General features: G+C 41.8%; 1 protein-coding gene across 1 annotated transcript in view; it reads left to right on the forward strand.

Annotated features, from left to right (window-relative positions):
• STPG1 (sperm tail PG-rich repeat containing 1) overlaps window positions 1-18,061 on the forward strand; it is a 129,959-nt gene extending 111,898 nt beyond the window's left edge. Inside the window, exon 9 of the mRNA XM_040337177.1 lies at window positions 17,303-18,061. Within this exon, the coding sequence (XP_040193111.1) occupies window positions 17,303-17,376 (74 nt within the window). The 3' untranslated portion in view covers window positions 17,377-18,061. The remainder of the gene's footprint in view (window positions 1-17,302) is intronic.
• The last annotated feature ends 2,601 nt before the right edge of the window (window positions 18,062-20,662 follow it).

The raw sequence follows: 20,662 nt of genomic DNA on the forward strand, positions 1-20,662 counted from the left end.
AGGTTTAAAAAAAAACAACAACCTGCTTTAAAATTAACCTATGGATTCCTAACCGATGGAAAAAAAAACGATCGTTAGTAGGCACGTTCATTGGTTAAAAATCCATGCATGCTCAGAATCAAGTCGACGCATGCTTGGAAGCATTGAACTTCGGTTTTTTTCAGCACGTCGTTGTGTTTTACGTCACCGCGTTCTGACATGATCATTTTTTTAACTGATGGTGTGTAGGCACGACGGACCATCAGTCAGCTTCATAGGTTAACCTAGGACAACGGTCCTTCAGACCGTTGTCCTCTGGTTAACCTATCGTTTGTACGAGGCCTTACGGCGTGTCAATTCCCTGATTTGGATTCTATATAGGTATTTAATCCACTATTAGAGTTTATCTTTATGATAGTTTTGGAGGGTTACTGGTCCTAATCACTTATTGAATAATTATGGTATATTTACACAATTTAGAATAAATTTGGGTTGTGACATCTAAATTGTCACCCACTAGGGGTTTAGGCTATTAAGATATAGCCCTTATATAATTATTTATAACTAGGGACACCTTATAGGTGTGCTATTTTCCCTGATTTGGATTCCATACTGGGGTTTAATAGGTTATTTATTGGCAAGGTGTATATCTAACACTTTGGTCCGTAGAGGGGTATTAGGTCACGTTCATCCAGCAGCTCTATTTTGATCAACATTTGAGTGGAGGCATTTAGCTGATAATTTATTAATCTTTTTTATTAACATTTTCTTTTTTTTTTATATAATAAAATTTGTACTATTTTTTCCATTTCTAATAATTAATCTTATTTTGAATAGTGTTTGGGTTCGTAAGTGGTACAGAAACCGCGCTTTGTGTTAAACTTATATAGCAAAAAGCAGCCAGCACTACAAGAGACAAACTTGTGAAAAAAACTATAAAAATGTAACAAGTGCAGCGCTAACTTTGAGAGTGCACAATCTTTGACAATAGTGAATCCAAAGGTGAGATAAGAAAAAAGACAAAAGTGAATGCCACAGGACAGAGTAAAAAATAAATAACACAATAATATGAAAACTTCTATGAAGTTCAAATAAATAAATCCATAAATGTGATTCCAAGTGATGATGATCTATCACCCAAAATTTAATAGAAGAAGGTCACTGCCGTGAAAAGCTTCTGCCACCAAATGAGATATAAGAGGCTTACCAGAACATATGGACCCTATTCAGTGTATACTAAAATGGGTCAGACATGCAGTGGTGTAACAACACCTAGATATGGAAGGCTTTCTGCGGTCTTCTCCAATGGATCAAATAGTAGTTGAAAGGGCTATTGAACAGTCACCGACACCAGTATAAAAGGGAACTTCAGAGTCAAAAGTCGAGATCCTCCCATCAGTGCTCCATTTAGAACATAAATCCAAGAAGAAAAGATAGAAGACTTGACTTAAAAACATATGTAAAATTTATTTTAAAAGAAGGTTAGAACACTCATATTTCAACAGACATCAAGGGGCATTGATTAAGTGATACATCAAGATAAATGGCACAGGCAGGACAGCAGAACCGATGCGTTTCGTCTCAGTCAGACATCATCTGGGGTGTCCTGAAGCCTGTGCCACCACAAAATGTATACAAAATGTACCCCGTCACCTGGATTATCACGCTGCTTAACACCACGTCTAATCCACGATCACTTCTGGGATAGTAGCAAGATGGAGTGGAGGCGTGCGCACCAAGCCTCAATATGAAAGTGAGGCAAGCATGTCAAGCCTCAATGTGGAAACTAAACAAGGATGCCCATAGTGACGTGGTACAACGGTAACAAGGAAGGGTTTAAGCTCTGCATTCAAGCAAAAGCCAAGACTACCACTCCCACTGTCAATGACGGGCCTATCAAGTGACCTTCGAGACACCAACTGGTGAGTTGAAGTACTGCAGCAGGCGCCATCAGCAGGTCAAGCTATGGTGGTGCTCCTGCTATACAACTACTCAAACCGTTTCACATAGTATGACATGCATAGACAATCAAAAATAATGAATAAAAATGACAGAATGATAATTAAAATATAATTAAAATAATGTACCCAGGGCTCAAGTCCTGCGGGAACGCATGGGAACGGAGTCCCTGCACTTTTTTAACAGCAGGAACACAGTTCCCTTTGCAGGACTAGAGCAGCCAAGAGCAGCCGAGCCGCCCAAGCCAATCCTTCACTAAGCGGCGATGCCCAGCTCGAGTCACTGTCAGGGGCAGGCGAACCTTAGTAATCATTAATGTTACTGGCCGCTTCCTGTATATGGATTCATTGGGTAGTGTGCGGGTATTCCGTCACTTCCTCAATGCCACAATGTCTCCTGGGAGCTTTTGTCCTTGTTCCCAGGAGACATTGCGGAGGTCTGCCGCGAGTTATTGCGGGATTTAGAAAGAACTTGCTTAATGGAAGCGGCCAGTAACATAAAGGATTACTAAGGTACAGTGGATCGAAAAAAAAAGTGGATCTTGGGTGGGAGTTCCCACACTTTTTTCCCCAGGACTTGACCCCTGAATGTACCCATGAATAAAATAAATATGAATGATCTAATTTAAAATACGTTTAATTCAAGAAAAAACAGCCCTATAGCAAATAACGTCATGATTAGGCGTGGTTGATAAAAGAATTTAAGTATTAAAGTCCTCCTTTAGGTGTAACACCATGACCCACTTCAAAGGTGGATACAGAGATTGCAAGATTTGCATATATTAATTTGGATTCTTTTGTGTACATTCACATTTTAGGAAGTAAGGCAACTCCTTTGTCAAAACAGAATGCACACCCAGTGATTGATGCACCTTCTTCCTGCTATTTTTCCAAGTAAACAATCATAGAAAAAGGGTGATACCTGTATGTACACATCGCATACAATAACAATCATGTTATGACTAGTTGTTTTTTACAAACAAAATTTAGATGAGAATTGCTCAGTAGCTTTCTTTGTTTGATTTGTTGTCACAAAAGCTAAAACCTAAAGACGATCACAGAAAAAAAGAACCTATTTCTGATGAAATTGTATTACGGGGGGGGGGGGGGGGGTATTTATTGATACACATTTTTGACTTCCTGTCCATTGATTTCCTTGAAAAATAAGACATTGTACTTTTTGTTTAACAATTGCTTTTTTTAAATATAATCAGAGGAGGGTGTATCATTAGACCCTTCAGTTCTGCACAAAGCCCTCATGCTGTTCCATAAGTTCCTAGTCATGTTTAGCAATGTACACACACCCCATATACCCAGCCTACATTGGAATTCTCTATAGGCTTTGATCGATCTATAAGCAGGTCAGGGCCATGTGTTGTGAAGTGCAGAGGGTGTATACAGTATATATACTGTATGTGTATAAATAATGACCTTCAGAAAGTCATAACTTCCATATATACTATGAACTGATGAACTGGCCTTGCGGGTTACAATCTAATTGTACAATCTCCTTTAGACCTACTACAACAATGTGGTACAAGAACCAATCTGATTGGATATAAATTAATGAGATTGTTTAGGTAGGTCTTCACATTACATAGTTTGGTCAGTCTAAAGATGATTGTATAGAAACTGTACAAGAAGATTGTATTTTATATGGTCAGTTTAAAGTGGAGGTTCACCCAAAAACTCAATTATTAACATTAGATTGTTGCTCGTTTTGTGAAGGGGAATCGGATAGTTTTTTTTAAATCGAAGCAATACTTACCGTTTTAGAGAGCGATCTTCTCCGCCGCTTCCGGGTATGGGCTGCGGAACTGGGTGTTCCTATTTGATTGACAGGCTTCCGACAGGCTTCCGATGGTCGCATACAGCGCGTCACGATTTTCCGAAAGTAGCCGAACGTCGGTGCGCAGGCGCCGTATAGAGCCGCACCGACGTTCGGCTTCTTTCAGCTACTCGTGACGCGATGTATGCGACCGTCGGAAGCCTGTCGGAAGCCTGTCAATCAAATAGGAACGCCCAGTCCCGAAGACCATACCCGGAAGCGGCGGAGAAGATCGCTCTCTAAAACGGTAAGTACTGCTTCGTTTTTAAAAAAACGACCCGATTCCCCTTGACAAAACGAGCCTCAATCTAATGTTAAAAATTGTTTTTCGGGTGAACTCCCGCTTTAAGGAGGGCTTCAGTCGTTGCTTGTGGGACAACTGTTAAAGTGTATGTATAGCAAAAACTGTTTTTTTGGAAGGAAGAGGTAAAAACCACGTCATGTTATTTTCTTGTCATCTTTGTCACTTTGAGGAGATTTCTCTTCACTTCTGTCCCAGAGATGCAACAGGAAGTGAGAGAAATATTTCCTAAAGAAGGGGGAATTCCCCAATGACATTTGTCACTGGAAGAGTTGTCCTCATCGGATAACCTATCCTCGCCTCTTGTTCTGGTGACAACCTGGACAAATGAAAAGAAAAACCTAAGGACACAGACAGCACTAAAAAAGTCTAAAGCCTAGTACACACAGGCTGAATGTCGGGCGGCATCGGCCGGTTCAATAGAACATTCGTTCCATGTGTACTGCAGTCAGTCCGACAGAAGCTGAATGTTCGCCCACCTTCTGATCGAAAAGTGCCTGCCGATTGGCTCCCGATCAGTGCTCTCAGCCAATGACTGAGAGAGCTGACTGGAGTATTCTGGCGGGGGGCTGTCACCCTGTTAAAACACAATAGAACAGCAGGGAAAGTCGGTGTACTAACATCGGATAGTTAGTACAGTGGATTCTCCTGAGCTGTCAGTTTTTTTTCCTTCAGCCCTGCTTGGTTGAATAAAAAATAAATACTAGGGTGTACTAGCCCTAACCCTTCCTTTCCCTGTCCATGCAATTTAAAACCTATGCTGTGTCCTTCTATGAACAAAAGAAAAAGGGATTTTAAAGTGAATGCAAAAATAAAAATCCTATCTTAAATTAAAATGTATGCACTTACACCCTATATTGTCAGTTGTCTGGCCCTACTGGTAGTTTAGTAACTCTGTCCCACAGGTTTGTTGTGTAAATACATTTTAAGCTTTTGTATAATTTGGAAGAAAAAATTGTATGGACAAGAGAGGGAGCTAAGGGCACCACATCCCCATATGTATATAAATGAATGTTAACTTGTGATTTTTAAGGTGCCAATAATCAACAAAACATAATTTGTATAAAACGCTTAACAAAATATATTTGCGATTTCGATAAGAAATGTATAAAAGCCATCTTAAAGAAAGTTCTTAGAAACCACATGCTTTGTACTTTAAATGATATATCCTTTAGATGTTTTTTATACATTTTTATAGAAATCGCTAATGTTTTGTTCAACGTTTTATACAAATTATGTTTTGTTGATGTTTTGTACCATCCTCTGGAACTCGCTACCTCAACCTGTCCAGTTATCCCCTACTCTTGCTACCTTCAGGCGATCCCTGAAAACTCATCTCTTCAGGAAAGCCTATCAAGCCTCCAACTAATCTTTTACCACTTCCATCAGCTCATTCCCCACAGGTACAACCTTTTGTACCACCTGCCCCACCTTATTAGATTGTAAGCTCTTCGGAGCAGGGCCCTCCTAATCCTGTTGTATTTTATTGTATTATAACTGTATTGTTATATTGTAAAGTTCTGCGTAAACTGTTGGCGCTATATAAATCCTGTATCATCATAATAATAATAATTATAATTACAGTATTGGCACCTTAAAAATCCCAAGTTAACATTCCTTTGTTCTTTTGTATAGTTTGAACGCCATCCTTGCTTAGAGTGACGTTTATTGTGGATTTACATTATTTCTTGATTATTTATGCAATGCATATGAAGATTTTCTAACTTCAAGCTGAACTTTGAAATCAGAAAATATTGTCTAAATACAATATTAGACAAGAAAAGTCCTTCAGTTGTCGTGTGTATTTCTTCCAGATCCAAGCGGTAATCCAATATGAAACTTTTCCTGTGAGCAGGAGTTTCCTGTAATACGGACTGCTCACTGCTGCTCGCTCCTTTGTTCAGGGTGGCTGGTCTTGTCTCCTCCCCCTTCTGTAGTTTTCTTCAGGCAGCCTGAGGTGGGTGTGGCCTGTTGCTTTCTGCACTGAGTATGTACAGCCCAGAGATATTGTCACTGCTTCTTTTACAAGATATCTGGGTTTACAAAGAAATGTGTTAGGCCCCTTTCACACGATCGGACCGTTCCGGTCCGCCTGTCAGTTTTAACGGCGGTCCTGAATGGCTGCTCCATGAAGTCCTATGAAGCGTCGGATGTCAGAGGAGACATGTTCGCTGACATCCAACCCGATCTGATCCGCCAAAATCGGACAGATGGCGATACGTCCCCAGCCGTCCATATCGGATCGGGTGAGATCTGATGAAAATGGACATGCTGTCCGTTTTCATCAGATCTCGTCATAGGAGACAGCGGTGCTACACAAGCCACTCCCCGCTCAGTGAGCAGAGAGGGACTTGTCATCCGCCGACTTAGCGGAGATCAGCGGATAGATCTCCCGCTGAGCCGGCGGGAGTAGGCGGACTCCGTAGCGACCTAATCCGCCTGGGTGGAAGAGGCCTTACACACAAAGGGGGTTCTCTACTAAAACTGGAGAGTGCAAAATCTGGTGCAGCTCTGCAAGAAACCAATCAGATTCCAGGTTTTATTGCCAAAGCTTAGTTGAACAAGCTGGAGTTAGAAGCTGATTGGCTAAGATGCACAGCTGCACCAGATTTTGCATTCTCCAGTTTTAGTAAATCAATCCCAAAGTTATAAACTCTGTAGCTATTGTTGAATTGTTGATTCGACACATGCGTGGAAGTATTTACCTTCCAGCGTCATCGTCGCGGCGACGGCGTGGCACGTCACCGCGTATGTTTTCCGCGGGGATTTTGATCTGATGGTGTGTACAAGCCATCAGGTCAAAATCCGGAGGAGGAATGTCCGCTGGAAACGGTCCGGCGGACCGTTTCCGGCGAAAATCCTCTCGTCTGTATGAGGCCTAAGGCCCCGTACAGACGACCGAACATGTCTGCTGAAACAGGTCTGCGGACCAGTTTCAGCAGACATGTTCGGTCGTCTGTACAGCCGAGCGGACAGGATTCCAGCGAACATTTGCCCGCCGGGCCTTTTTCGAGCGGGCAAATATTTCTAAACATGTTTAGAAACAGCCCGCTGGAATCCTGTCCGTCGGACATGTTCGGTCGTCTGTACAGACCTACCGTACATGTCCGAGCGGCCGCCATCCCTCGCATGCGTCGAATGACTTTGACGCATGCGTGGAAGCATTGAACTGGCAGGGCCGCGCATGTCACCGCGTCATCGTCGTGGCGACGGCGCGGCCACGACGGCGCGTATCGAGTACGCGCGGATTTCTGTATGATGGTGTGTACAGCTATCATACAGAAATCTCCGGGCAGACATTTTTTCGTCGTACATGTTTGCCCGTGTGTACAAGGCCTTAGGCTACCAAGGAAAGTTTGACATTAATGCCCAAGATATTTTTAGAATTTTGTGTGTTTTATTACTTTGAATTTAGTAAAAATAATACAGAATAGCAATGTGTAGCTCATTGTCAATATTCCTGAACTCTCGTGTGTGGTCATACCTTTGTGCCTCGTCACTTAATAGTGCTGACTCATCCAAAAGAGAGCCAGTTCAAAGTCTTTAGTAGCAAGTCACCTGCTTAACAAGACATCCTGTTGTTCCATGTCATTTATAATAACATTTTGATATGTATTGTGATTAGCTGCATATTACATCCAAAGCAAACATACATTTGCTCTATAGTACTGTTTTATTATTGCTAAATTGAGTTTTTAAATTCATAATTGCCTGTGTATTTTGTCAACACATTAGTGGTGAGTACAAATTGTGATTGTCTTAAAAAAAAAAAGATCCTGTAGCAGTTTGTAGTTTAAAGATTACCTAATGTACGTTTAATTTAAAATAACATACCTACTATTTACCTGCTGTTCTTCTTTACTTTCTATTTTTAACAGTTGCTGTCACTGTTGAATAAATTCCACATTTTTTTTGCATTCTATTTGATTCGATAATTGGTTGTAGAACCACAGAGGATGCTTCTTTTTACCATTGCCAAGCAATCTTTAACCACTTGTCGACAGCCTAACGACGATATACGTCGGCAGAATGGCACGGCTGCGCAAAGCAACATACCTGTATGTTGCTTTGAATTTGAATTTGCTGTGTCACTTGTAGCCCAGCCCCCCCACAGTTAGGCCCCGTACACACCATAGAATCTATCCGCAGATAAATCCCATCGAATGGGTTTCAGCGGATAGATTCTATGGTGTGTATACTCCGGCGGATATTTATCCGCGGATAAATCTCCCCTGGGATGGATTTTCAGCAGATGAATATTTGCTGACATGCTCAACAAATCCATCTGCTGAAGTCCATCCCAAAGGATGGATCCGCTCGTCTGTACAGACTCACCGGATCCATCCGTCCAAAGGGATTCCCCGCACGCGTCGTAATGATTTGACGCATGCGTGGAATTCCTTATATGACAGCGTCGCGCCCGTCGCCGCGTCATAATCGCGGCGACGGCGTGACACGTCATCGCCAGAGGATTTCGGCGCGGATTTCAATGCGATGGTGTGTACACGCCATCGCATAGAAATCTTCTGAAATCCTCGAGAGGATTTATCCGCGGATACGGTCCGCTGGACCGTATCCGCGGATAAATCCTCTCGTGTGTATGGGGCCTTAGAATCACTCCCTAGGACACACTTAACCCCCTTCATCGCCCCCTAGTGTTTAACCCCTTTCCTGCCAGTGTTATTTACACAGAAATCAGTGCATTTTTATACCACTGATCGCTGTATCAATGACAATGGTCCCAAAATAGTGCACGAGTGTCCGATGTGTCCGCCATAATGTCGCAGTCACGATAAAAATCGCTGATCTCCGCCATTACTAATAAAAATAATAATAAAAATGCCATAAATCTATCCCTTATTTTGTAGAAGCTATAACTTTTGCGCAAACCAATCAATATACGCTTATTGCGATTTTTTTTTTTTTTTACCAAAAATATGTAGAATACATATTGGCCTAAACTGAGAGACATTTTTTTAATATATATTTTTGGGGGATATTTATTATGGCAAAAAGTAAAAAATATAGTTTTTTTTTTCAGAATTGTCGCTATTTTTTTTGTTAACCTCCCTGGCGGTATCCCCGAGCGTGACTCGGGGTGGATTTTCGATTCTAGGATCGGTATCCCTGAGTCACGCTCGGGGTAGCTGTGCAGAGCGTGCAGCGGCGCGGCTTACCTCCTCGCAGCATCCACAGACAAGTTACTCACCTTGTCCCTGGATCCTGCGATGCATCCCCGCTGTGTGAGCGAGCGGCGTCCTCGCTCGATTCACAGTGTCCCCGCGTGCCACTGATCTCCGTTCCCTGCGACGTTACGACGCACGGGGGCGGAGAACGGCGCCAAATTCAAAAAAGTAAACAAACACATTACATACAGTATACTGTAATCTTATAGATTACAGTACTGTATGTAAAAAATACACACCCCCCTTGTCCCTAGTGGTCTGCCCAGTGTCCTACATGTACTTTTATAAAATAAAAACTGTTCTTTCTGCCTGAAAACTGTAGATTGTCCAAAAGTGTCCCTTTATGTCAAAAATGGTTTTAGAGCAGCTAGAAAACAGCGATAATAAATTATAATCACTTGCAGAATTGTGCGATAGCGATTTGTGGGGAAATTCGTCATAAAAAAATAAAAGTAATGACAGCGACAATTATGCAACTGAGCAAATTTCAGTGATTTTGAGTTGATTACATTATTGAATAATTTTTATTATAATTATATTATTATTTGTTATAATTATTTATTATATTATAATTTATAGTTTTGTTTTTAAAAAAAAATCATACCCGGGATGCCTACTAGACTCTTGTTTGGTCAGATTTAAGTGAGTTATTCCTAAGAATTACAGGCCTACAGTATAAAACGCCAAATTTCCTTGCAAAATAATTGTACCGCTTTTGGTACGTAATTCCAGACAGAATCATACCGCCAGGGAGGTTAATAGCGCAAAAAATAAAAACCGCAGAGGTGATCAAATACCACCAGAAGAAAGCTCCATTCGTGGGAAAAAAAGGACGTAAATTTTGTTTGGGTGCAACATTTCACGACCGCACAATTTTCAGTTAAAGCGATGCAGTGCCGAATCGCAACAAGTGCTCTGGTCAGGAAGGGGGTATATTCTTCCGGGGCTGAAGTGGTTAAATACAATGTTGCTATTTTATAGATATGCCACAAGGAATGCTTGTACCAGTAGCTGGTTCTGCAGGTAAAATCTGCATAAGGCTGGGTTCACATTTGTGCGATGTTAGAAATCGCAGGTGATTTGCACCGCATTGCTGTGCAGATCACATGCGATGTCTGTTCGACCTGAATTCAGCCATACGTATTGTATGGCTGAATTCGCCCCAAAATGGTGCAGGACCCTTTTTTTGGTCCACACTGAAATTGGATTGCATGGGTGCGATCCGATTCCTGCACAATTTGAAATTTCGCACTGCGATATGCAAACCGATCTAGGGGTGTCATTAACTTTCTGGGGGTGTCATTACCGGTTTGCATAGGACAGTGTAAACCGCCGGTGGGTGACATGCTATACGGGAACCTACACTGGAATCACACAGGTTCTCACATCGCATATGTGTGAACCGAGCCTTAGGGTAGACAAAACTTTTTTTATTCTGGATAGAATAAGGGTCCTTTTTACACTGAGGCAGTTTTCAGGCATTTTAGCCCTAAAACTAGCGCATGTAAAGCGTCTGAAAACTGCTTCTCATGCCTCCCCAGTGTGAAAGCCTGAGTGCTTTCACACTGGGGCGGTGCACTTGCAAGACAGGAAAAAAAGTCCTGCAAGCAGCATCTTTGGGGCAGTGTAGGAGCGGTTTATACACCGCTCCTAAACCGCCCCTTCCCATTGGAATGAATGGGTAACGCTTCAGAAGCCCTGCAACACAGGTGCTATTAACCCCTTCTTCGACCGCTAGCGGGGGTTAAAAGCTCCCCACTAGTGGCCGAAAAGCGCTGCTAAAACGACAGTAAAGCACCACTAAAACTAACAGCGCTTTACCGCTAACAGACTCACCGCCCCAGTGAGAAAGTACTCTAAGGGAGGGTTATAACCACCGGTGACGGCCGGTCCATAAAGGACGCGGGCCCCCCCAGTTTGCATAATCTAATCATAGAATAATTTGTTTTTAAATAACTTGATAATATAACTAACATTTTTTAGCATCTTAAAGTTTAAAAATGTTAGTCATATTATCTTTAATTGAAAAATCAATTGTTCTATGTGTGACTGAGTATTGTACGGGGCGACAGACTAATAGGTTTCTATTAGGTCTGTAATTTTTTTTACAAGCATGTGATTAGAGCCTAATAGAGGCTTTAATTGGCTTCTTTTAGGTTGTCCTTGGGACGCACTTGTGATTTTAGCGAATCAATATTCGCCATTGGTTTCCGTCTTTTTGTCCCAGCCAATCAGGAACGAAGACCAGGTTAACACAGAAGCCGCAGTGCTGGGTATCAGGGGAGGGCTCCGTTTGTAGGGTGGGTGCGGACCTGGATGAGTTTGTTTGCTCCCCCTAACATTTTTTAGCACCAGCCGTCACTGGTTATAACCCCTGTCAGTTTCATTCTGTCACCTGTGTACCATTGGGGAGAATTACATTCACTTCCTGTCACAAATAGAGAGGGTAAATCTCACTAATTGGGACACAAACAGCAATATAAAAAAAATAAAAAAATAAACTGGCAAGTATGTTAATTCATCTCCACTCTATCCAAAACAAAAAAAAGGAAGAAAAGTTTGCCTTTAGGGATACTTTAACAGCTCTCCTGTACTGCTACAAACAACATGCACTGGAAACACTATTTGACACAATAAGCTTGTTTGAGTGAAAATGAATTGGAAAGGAATGCCTAGCAGAAGTTATAATACTATTGACCATTACATTTTGTTACATTTTGTTTCCCATAATATTAACCATTATATTATTCTTTAATAATGAACATTCTATTGTTATCCTTAATAAAGAATTAAATCATGTGAGTTCTGTTTTTAACCACCTCAATACCGGGCCTATCCTGGCACTTCTCTCTTTCATGTAAAAATCATCATTTATTTTCTAGAAAAAAAAATCAGAACCCCCAAACATTATAAATATTTTTATAGCAGACACCCTAGGGAATAAAGTGGTGGTCATCGCAACTTTTTATCTCGCACGGTATTTGCGCAATAATTTTTCAAACACCTTTTTTTGAAAAAAAAAAAAAGTTTCATGAATTAAAAAATAACAAAACAGTAAAGTTAGCCCAATTTTTTTGTATAATGTGAAAGGTGATGTTACGCCGAGTAAATAGATACCTAAGTTGTCACGCTTTAAAATTGTGCACACTCATGGAATGGCGACAACTGTCGATACTTAAAAATCTCCATAGGCGACGCTTTAATTTTTTTTACAGGTTACCGGTTTAGAGTTACAGAGAAGGTCTAGTGCTAGAATTGTTGATCTCGCTCTAACGCACGTGGCAATACCTCACATGTGTGGTTTGAACGGCCTTTTTCATATGTGGGTGGGACTTACGTGTGTGTTCGCTTCTGAGCACGAGCTACCGGGGACAGGGGCGTTTTAATTTTTAATTTTTTTTAATTTTAAATTTTTTTAATGTTTACACCTTCTTTTACATTTTTTTATCACTTTTTTTCCTATTACAAGGGATGTTTACATCAGACGAACCGATCGTGTGTACGTGGCATTAGAATAACGCTGACTGCGTGTTTTGAAAAAAAACAACAAACATTTCTTACATGTTCAGAGCAAAAAAAATGTTGTTTAAAAAAATACCCAAATTCATAGCCATAGCTCTGCTCAAGATTCACTTCTCTTAACAGGACAAACCTGGTGCTGGCTCCTGTAGGATGTCTCCACTCCTTATCAAAAGATATGAAAATATATCAGCACCACTCCAATCTTAGCTCTTCTTGCTATATTTATTGAATTATTGAATGTCAGCAAAGTGACTGCATACAACATGTCTCCACCCAAAAAAACAGCCTTCCTTTTTCGGGTGGAGACATGTTGTATGCAGTCACTTTGCTGACAATCAATAATTCAATAAATATAGCAATAAGATCTAAGATTGGAGTGTGGCTGATATATTTTCATAACCATTGTTTAAAAAAAATAAATAAAAATTATGTAGATAAGTATAAAAATAATTTTGGAGCCATTTCTAATTTTTCTCTATTTGTACTACTGTTGAATAAAACCTGTTTCCATAACTCAGTAGCTTAAGCTGAAATATTACACACAGATCAGTGGCATATAACAGGGACTTATACCTTTCTGAAACTACCACATTTGAGGTTTCAGTCAGACAAAGCAGGCAGCATATGTTGTCTTTTAAGGTAATTCATTGTGCTAGGAGTATCCCTTGTCTTATATTAACTGTATATTTGTAAAACTAATGGCCTGTACACACAATCTGAAAATCGGATGAAAAATACCGCTTTCGGCACAATCATACGATAATCGGATCGTTAGTACAGAGTTTTCGAGAGCCAATCAAAACAGTTTATCTGATATTATCCGATGGGTCAAACACGAAAAATTTTCCCGTACGATACCAGATCATTTAGTCAGTAAAGTTGTTGTCCGAAAATACAATACAAATACACCACAATACATGACATCACTTCCGTTTTTTTTCTGTCGTACGAGTATTTTAGTGACTTTAGTAACCAATTTAATTTCTACTTGCGACTAGTAAGCGAAAAAAGTCGGATGATCTGTCGTCCGATTTTCGGATCATGTGTACAGGGCAAAAGCTTGTATACAGTGAGGAAAATAAGTATTTGAACACCCTGCTATTTTGCAAGTTCTCCCACTTGGAAATCGTGGAGGGGTCTGAAATTGTCATCGTAGGTGCATGTCCACTGTGAGAGACATAATCAAAAAAAATAATTCCAGAAATCACAATTTATGATTTTTTAACTATTTATTTGTATGATACAGCTGCAAATAAGTATTTGAACACCTGTCTATCAGCTAGAATTCTGACCCTCAAAGACCTGTTAGTCTGCCTTTAAAATGTCCACCTCCACTCCATTTATTATCCTAAATTAGATGCACCTGTTTGAGGTCATTAGCTGCATAAAGACACCTGTCCACCCCATACAATCAGTAAGAATCCAACTACTAACATGGCCAAGACCAAAGAGCTGTCCAAAGACACTAGAGACAAAATTGTACACCTCCACAAGGCTGGAAAGGGCTACGGGGAAATTGCCAAGCAGCTTGGTGAGAAAAGGTCCACTGTTGGAGCAATCATTAGAAAATGGAAGAAGCTAAACATGACTGTCAATCTCCCTCGGACTGGGGCTCCATGCAAAATCTCACCTCGTGGGGTCTCAATGATCCTAAGAAAGGTGAGAAATCAGCCCAGGACTACACGGGAGGAGCTGGTCAATGACCTGAAAAGAGCTGGGACCACCGTTTCCAAGGTTACTGTTGGTAATACACTAAGACGTCATGGTTTGAAATCATGCATGGCACGGAAGGTTCCCCTGCTTAAACCAGCACATGTCAAGGCCCGTCTTAAGCTTGCCAATGACCATTTGGATGATCCAGAGGAGTCATGGGAGAAAGTCATGTGGTCAGATGAGACCAAAATAGAACTTTTTGGTCATAATTCCACTAACCGTGTTTGGAGGAAGAAGAATGATGAGTACCATCCCAAGAACACCATCCCTACTGTGAAGCATGGGGGTGGTAGCATCATGCTTTGGGGGTGTTTTTCTGCACATGGGACAGGGCGACTGCACTGTATTAAGGAGAGGATGACCGGGGCCATGTATTGCGAGATTTTGGGCAACAACCTCCTTCCCTCAGTTAGAGCTTTGAAGATGGGTCGAGGCTGGGTCTTCAACATGACAATGACCCGAAGCACACAGCCAGGATAACCAAGGAGTGGCTCTGTAAGGCCCTGTACACACGACCAAACATGTATGCTGAAACTGGTCCGCGGGCCAGTTTCAGCATACATGTTCGGTCGTGTGTAGGCGCGAGCGGGCCGAATTCCAGCAAACATTTGCCCGCCGGGCCTTTTCCCAGCGGGCAAATATTCCTGGACGTGTTTTAAAACCGTCCGCTGGAATCCTGCCCGCTCGGACATGTACGGTCGTCAGTACAGACCTACCGTACATGTCCGAGCGCCCGCCGTCCCTCGCATGCGTCGAATGACTTCGACGCATGCGTGGAAGCCTTTAAATGGCAGGCCCGCCCACGTCGCCGCGTCATCGTCGCGGCGACGACGCGGACACGCCCCGCGTAGTGTTTCCGCGCGGACTTCTGTACGATGGTTAGTACAACCATCGTACAGAAGCCCTCTGGCAGGCATGTACGGTGAAAACGGTCCGACGGACCGCTTTCATCGTACATGTTTGCTTGTGTGTACCGGGCCTAAGAAGCATATCAAGGTTCTGGCGTGGCCTAGCCAGTCTCCAGACCTAAACCCAATAGAGAATCTTTGGAGGGAGCTCAAACTCTGTGTTTCTCAGCAACAGCCCAGAAACCTGACTGATCTAGAGAAGATCTGTGTGGAGGAGTGGGCCAAAATCCCTCCTCCAGTGTGTGCAAACCTGGTGAAAAACTACAAGAAACGTTTGACCTCTGTAATTGCAAACAAAGGCTACTGTACCAAATATTAACATTGATTTTCTCAGGTGTTCAAATACTTATTTGCAGCTGTATCATACAAATAAATAGTTAAAAAAATCATACATTGTGATTTCTGGATTTTTTTTTTTTTGATTATGTCTCTCACAGTGGACATGTACCTACGATAACAATTTCAGACCCCTCCATGATTTCCAAGTGGGAGAACTTGCAAAATAGCAGGGTGTTCAAATACTTATTTTCCTCACTGTATATAAGTTAAAAATCTGCTTAACCTGTTCCCGACCGGCTCACGCAAATTTACGGTATGGTTGAATGGCTCTCCTGGGCAAAATCCTGTACATATACGGCTTTGCCCAGGAGAGCCATATAAATGCCATACATCTTTCCCATAGTTTGTAGACGCTTTTGCACAAACCAATCAACCAATCAATATACGCTTATTGCGCCCGCCGTGTAGAGCTGACTGTGCAGGCGCCATATAGAGCCGACTCGCAGGTCGGCTATTTACGGAAAACTGGTGATGCGCATTGTGCGCCATGGGAAGTTTTTCACCAGACGTCAATCATCTAACCCAGGGATAGGAACGCCCAGTCCCACAGGAATCAGAACCTGGAAGCCGGGGGGAAAATAAAAATATAACGGTATGTACGGCGAAAAGAAAAAAAATACCAGCATACTGTACATGTCGTTAGTATGCTGGATGTAATGTTAGATAATTGTTTTAGGGTGAACCTCCACTTTAAGAGAAGGCAACTAAAAACTCTAAATCATCGTAGTTTCCATTTAACATGGGGAAATCTGACTTTACCTTTCCAGTTAGTAAGGTGTGATTTCACTGGGAGGGGGTGCTTCTTGGAAAAAGAATCTCGAAGTGCATACTTTGGAAAGAATTTGTACTACACTACATTCCTACCTCTATTCTTCTGTTTGTATTTATTTTAAAGAGACATGATGTGAGAAATGACAAGGAAACATTTACATGAATGTGTAATGCCGCGTACACATGATAATTTTTCGGCATGAAAAAAACTTTGTTTTAAAAAAATGTGATTTAAAATGATCGTGTGTGGGCTTCACATCGTTTTTCTGCTTCTGAAAAAACGCCCAAATTTTTTTTCGAGTATGCTGCATTTTTTAATGACGTTTTAAACAATGTTGTTTTTCGGGTTGTAAAAAATGATCGTGTGTGGGCTAAAACGACGTTAAAAACCTGCACATGCTCAGAAGGAAGTTATGAGATGGGAGCGCTCGTTCTGGTAAAACTACCATTCATAATGGAGTAAGCACATTCACCACGCTGTAACAGACAAAAAAGCGCAAATCGTCTTTTACTAACACGGAATCAGCTAAAGCAGCCCCAAGGGTGGCGTCATCCGCATGGAACTTCCCCTTTATAGTGCCGTCGTACGTGTTGTACGTCACCGCGCTTTGCTAGAGCATTTTTAAAAAACGACGGTGTGTGGGCAACGTCGTTTTAATGATGAAGTTGGAAAAACTGTTTTTTCTACATGCCGAAAAACTTTGTTTTTTTACGCGGCATAAGAATTACATTGTAACTTTCCATCATTTGATGTTTGTGTTTATCCTGTTTTCTCTTTTCTTTTTTGTCCACCACAGGATCCTACAATCTTGATCACCTAGGAAAACAATCATTTCTCTTCAATAATAACCAGAAATGGATTCCAGCATAAGAAGGGAACCAGAAAAGCAAAAGTTGTATTGGGCTACATCTTGCGTCTAGTGCTTCGCTTAGATCAAACCTGACCATCTCAGCATTTACTTCTGACAGTCCAAACACAATCATATGCAGCTTTTATTGTGGAAATATATGCATATCATTTTTCCCAGCATCAAAGCAGAACTCCAGTCTATGGTTAAGCCTACGCAACCATCCAATCCCCCCCCCCCCACTCCCCAGCACAGTAACATCACTGGCCCTTCCTTTTCTCCTTCCGTGACAATGTGACAGTAATTCTTCCTCGTGGACTGAGTGGTGTTTACGTAATGAACTAATGATGTGTGCGCACTGTTCGGTGCAGTACTACTATGAGCACAGGTTCAATTATGATGGGTAGGTCAATGACAGCCTAGGCTCAGAAGAAGTAGGTTTAATGATGCTGGTTGTCCCTAGGTTTGGTAGACTGGCAATATAGCGGAGGAGAGGAAGCACTGCAAGGGACAGCAACCCTTTTTTTTTTTTTTTTAAGGTTACAGGGAGTTCTGCTTTAAGGTGTCAAAGGCGTTTGAACTTGTTTTGTTGAGGTTTTACTTATTCAATTTTGTGTTCATTTTGTACATGTAAAATTCTATATCTTTAAAGGAGTTGTAAGGGAAAAAAATGTTTTGCCTAAAATTAATGTCTGCAAGGTAGACAGACAGAATAGTGTAATGATTCTGTTAAAAAACGAGTAAATACCTATTAAATTCCTTCATCTATATCACCTCTGGAGTTCTAGTTTCTGTTCTCTCATTCACTTCCTGGTTTGCAGCGTTGGTTCATGTAAGAACTACATTTCCCAGTATGCATTGCGGCACGCCCAGTAATTCACACCTCCTTGAAGTCTCTAACACGTAGAGAGCATCCTGCCGCACAGATGTAGTTCCCAGGAGGGGGCGAGCATGTCACTGACCACCGCAGTAAAGCCTCCCTTCACGGTGGTGAGTAACAATCAGACAAGCAGGAAGTGAACAGAACAGAGAAGAAATAGAGCAACTTCTGAGCAAAAACGAACAATGAGGAAGTGAAAAGAGGAATGACTGCAGGTAAAGGATGCTTATTATGAAAAAAAAAAAAAAAAATTCCTTTACAACCCCTTTAACGTTCCTCGAGGGACACAGAAATTCATATACCATTGGGTTATACTGCCACCTACAGGAGGATTTAGACACTGGCAAACAAAAAAAAAACTCTGCCAGTCTCATCTATCACCTCCTACTACTAGCATGCCTTAGTTTTAGTGCCCTGCAGGGTGAGCTGTTAACTTTAACCACTTCAATACAATACGCTTTCACCCACTTCTTTCCCAGGCCATTTTTCAGCTTTCAGCACTGTCACACTTTGACAATTGCATACTCATGCAACAATGTACCAAAATTATTTTGTAATAATTTTCTGTGCTATCTCCATTACAAACGCTACTTTTACCGAAGGTGCGCTCCCAACTCATACTTTATTCTGAGCATGCGCGGGTTTCTTAGCATACACACGATCGTGTTTCTCGTCGAAAACCAGCCCGACGCGGAACACGACGAGGAAATTGAGACTCCCGACGAGGAAAAAGAGAACTTGTTCTCTTTTTTTCTCGTCGAGTTCCTCGACAGTTTTCTCGATGAAAAACATACACATGACCGTTTTCCTCAGCAAAAAAGCTCTGCCACCAAGTTTCTTGATGGATTCTGTCGAGGAAAACGGCCGTGTGTACGAGGCCTTAGGCTTTTTTCCCCTCTGTTTTGACCTGGTGATCTTGCCAGCAACACATCTCCTGTATTAGTTAGACAAAACTCTGGATGAAGGAACACACAAGAGAGAGCATTGTCAATCTGGGGGAGGGTAGTGCTAAATGTACTAGTAGATTTTAATGCATTAAACAAACTGAAACCAAACTTCAGATCAAACTTTATAATCAGTTACAGCAACCTGTTTTTTTTTCTTTTAGGGATAACTGTTTTGCATGAATAAATAAAAGCCGAACGTTTTAATCACGCCTGTCAGTATTAAAGCGGATGTGCGCTCAAAAAAAAAATATTAAAAGCCAGCAGCTACAAATACTGCAGCTACTGACTTTTAATATTAGGACACTTACCTGTCCTGGAGTCCAGCGGCGTCCGCAGCAGAGGACAAACGATCGCTCGTCACCCTGCTGCTCCCCCCTCCATCCACACTGAGGGAACCAGGAAGTGAAGCACTCCGGCTTAACTGCCCGGAAAATAATTCAGTCACCACATCTAATAATTGGTAAGCCGCAATATAATAAATGTTTGCTTTTGGGGTTAATACCACTTTACGTTTTCTCTACATGCTGCTTGAGCTGGTCCCTATACACAACTATTCAGTTTGGCATTTCCTCAGCAACAGCATTGGAGGTCTTACCAGTACTGGATGATTGTAGGGCTCGCCTGGAATGTGACCTTCCAGCACTAGGCTTTGCACTGTAGCGCTTTACAAACCTGTGTGTACTGTGTTAGTTAGCCTCTCTTTATGGGTCCAAAGCCATGCCACAGCCCCAGGTGTGACCCTGTCTCAGAAGACTCACTTTGTGTGTAAACCGTGGTGATTTGAGCACAGGAATTTTTGGACAGTTGAACTCCCTCTTTTTTGTCAGCTTACCATAGAAGGGGTTAGCGCTGGGGTACTGTGACCACTAGCATCATACACTGGGTGGAGTGTCAAACACTCACCCCATGCTCTCTTCTCTACCATTCGTTGCTGAAGAAGTGTCTTTCAACTGCCTGATCATCTGCTACCAGCAGCTGGTTCATGAGTATGCAATTTATGATCTACGAATGGTTCCTGTGCTGCCTGCAATACACCTGTTGAAGGTTCTGATGTTGACATCCTGGAATTGTGCTGTCTGCTTGAGTCTATGCCATGTTCACCCTAGCTCTACTGGGTAAGGGTGCGGCCCCTTCCTTTTATTCCAGGAAGATTTCATTGCAGTTATGCAAAGTTTTATTAATCCAATTACAGAACCTGATTGCTGGCTGAGCACCTATGAGTAATTTCATGCCTTTCTGTGCAGAATCCTTATCAGATCTGCCCACAGCATTACTGGCATCTGAGCTTTTAGCCGATGAGACTTTATCTTCGGCCAAGTCCCTTATGTACATATCGTACGTTACAATTCAAGAGTCACAGGTTGCTGCCATTACTTACTTGGCTTGGAGACCGCTTTTGCTCTCATTGACATGGGTTTCACCACTTTAAATCACCTGCTGTTATCAGTTGTCCTTTATGGAGACTGGAAGTACCCTGATAAG

Source organism: Rana temporaria, chromosome 2 (genome assembly GCF_905171775.1).
Source record: "Rana temporaria chromosome 2, aRanTem1.1, whole genome shotgun sequence".
In the NCBI taxonomy this organism is placed as follows: domain Eukaryota; kingdom Metazoa; phylum Chordata; class Amphibia; order Anura; family Ranidae; genus Rana; species Rana temporaria.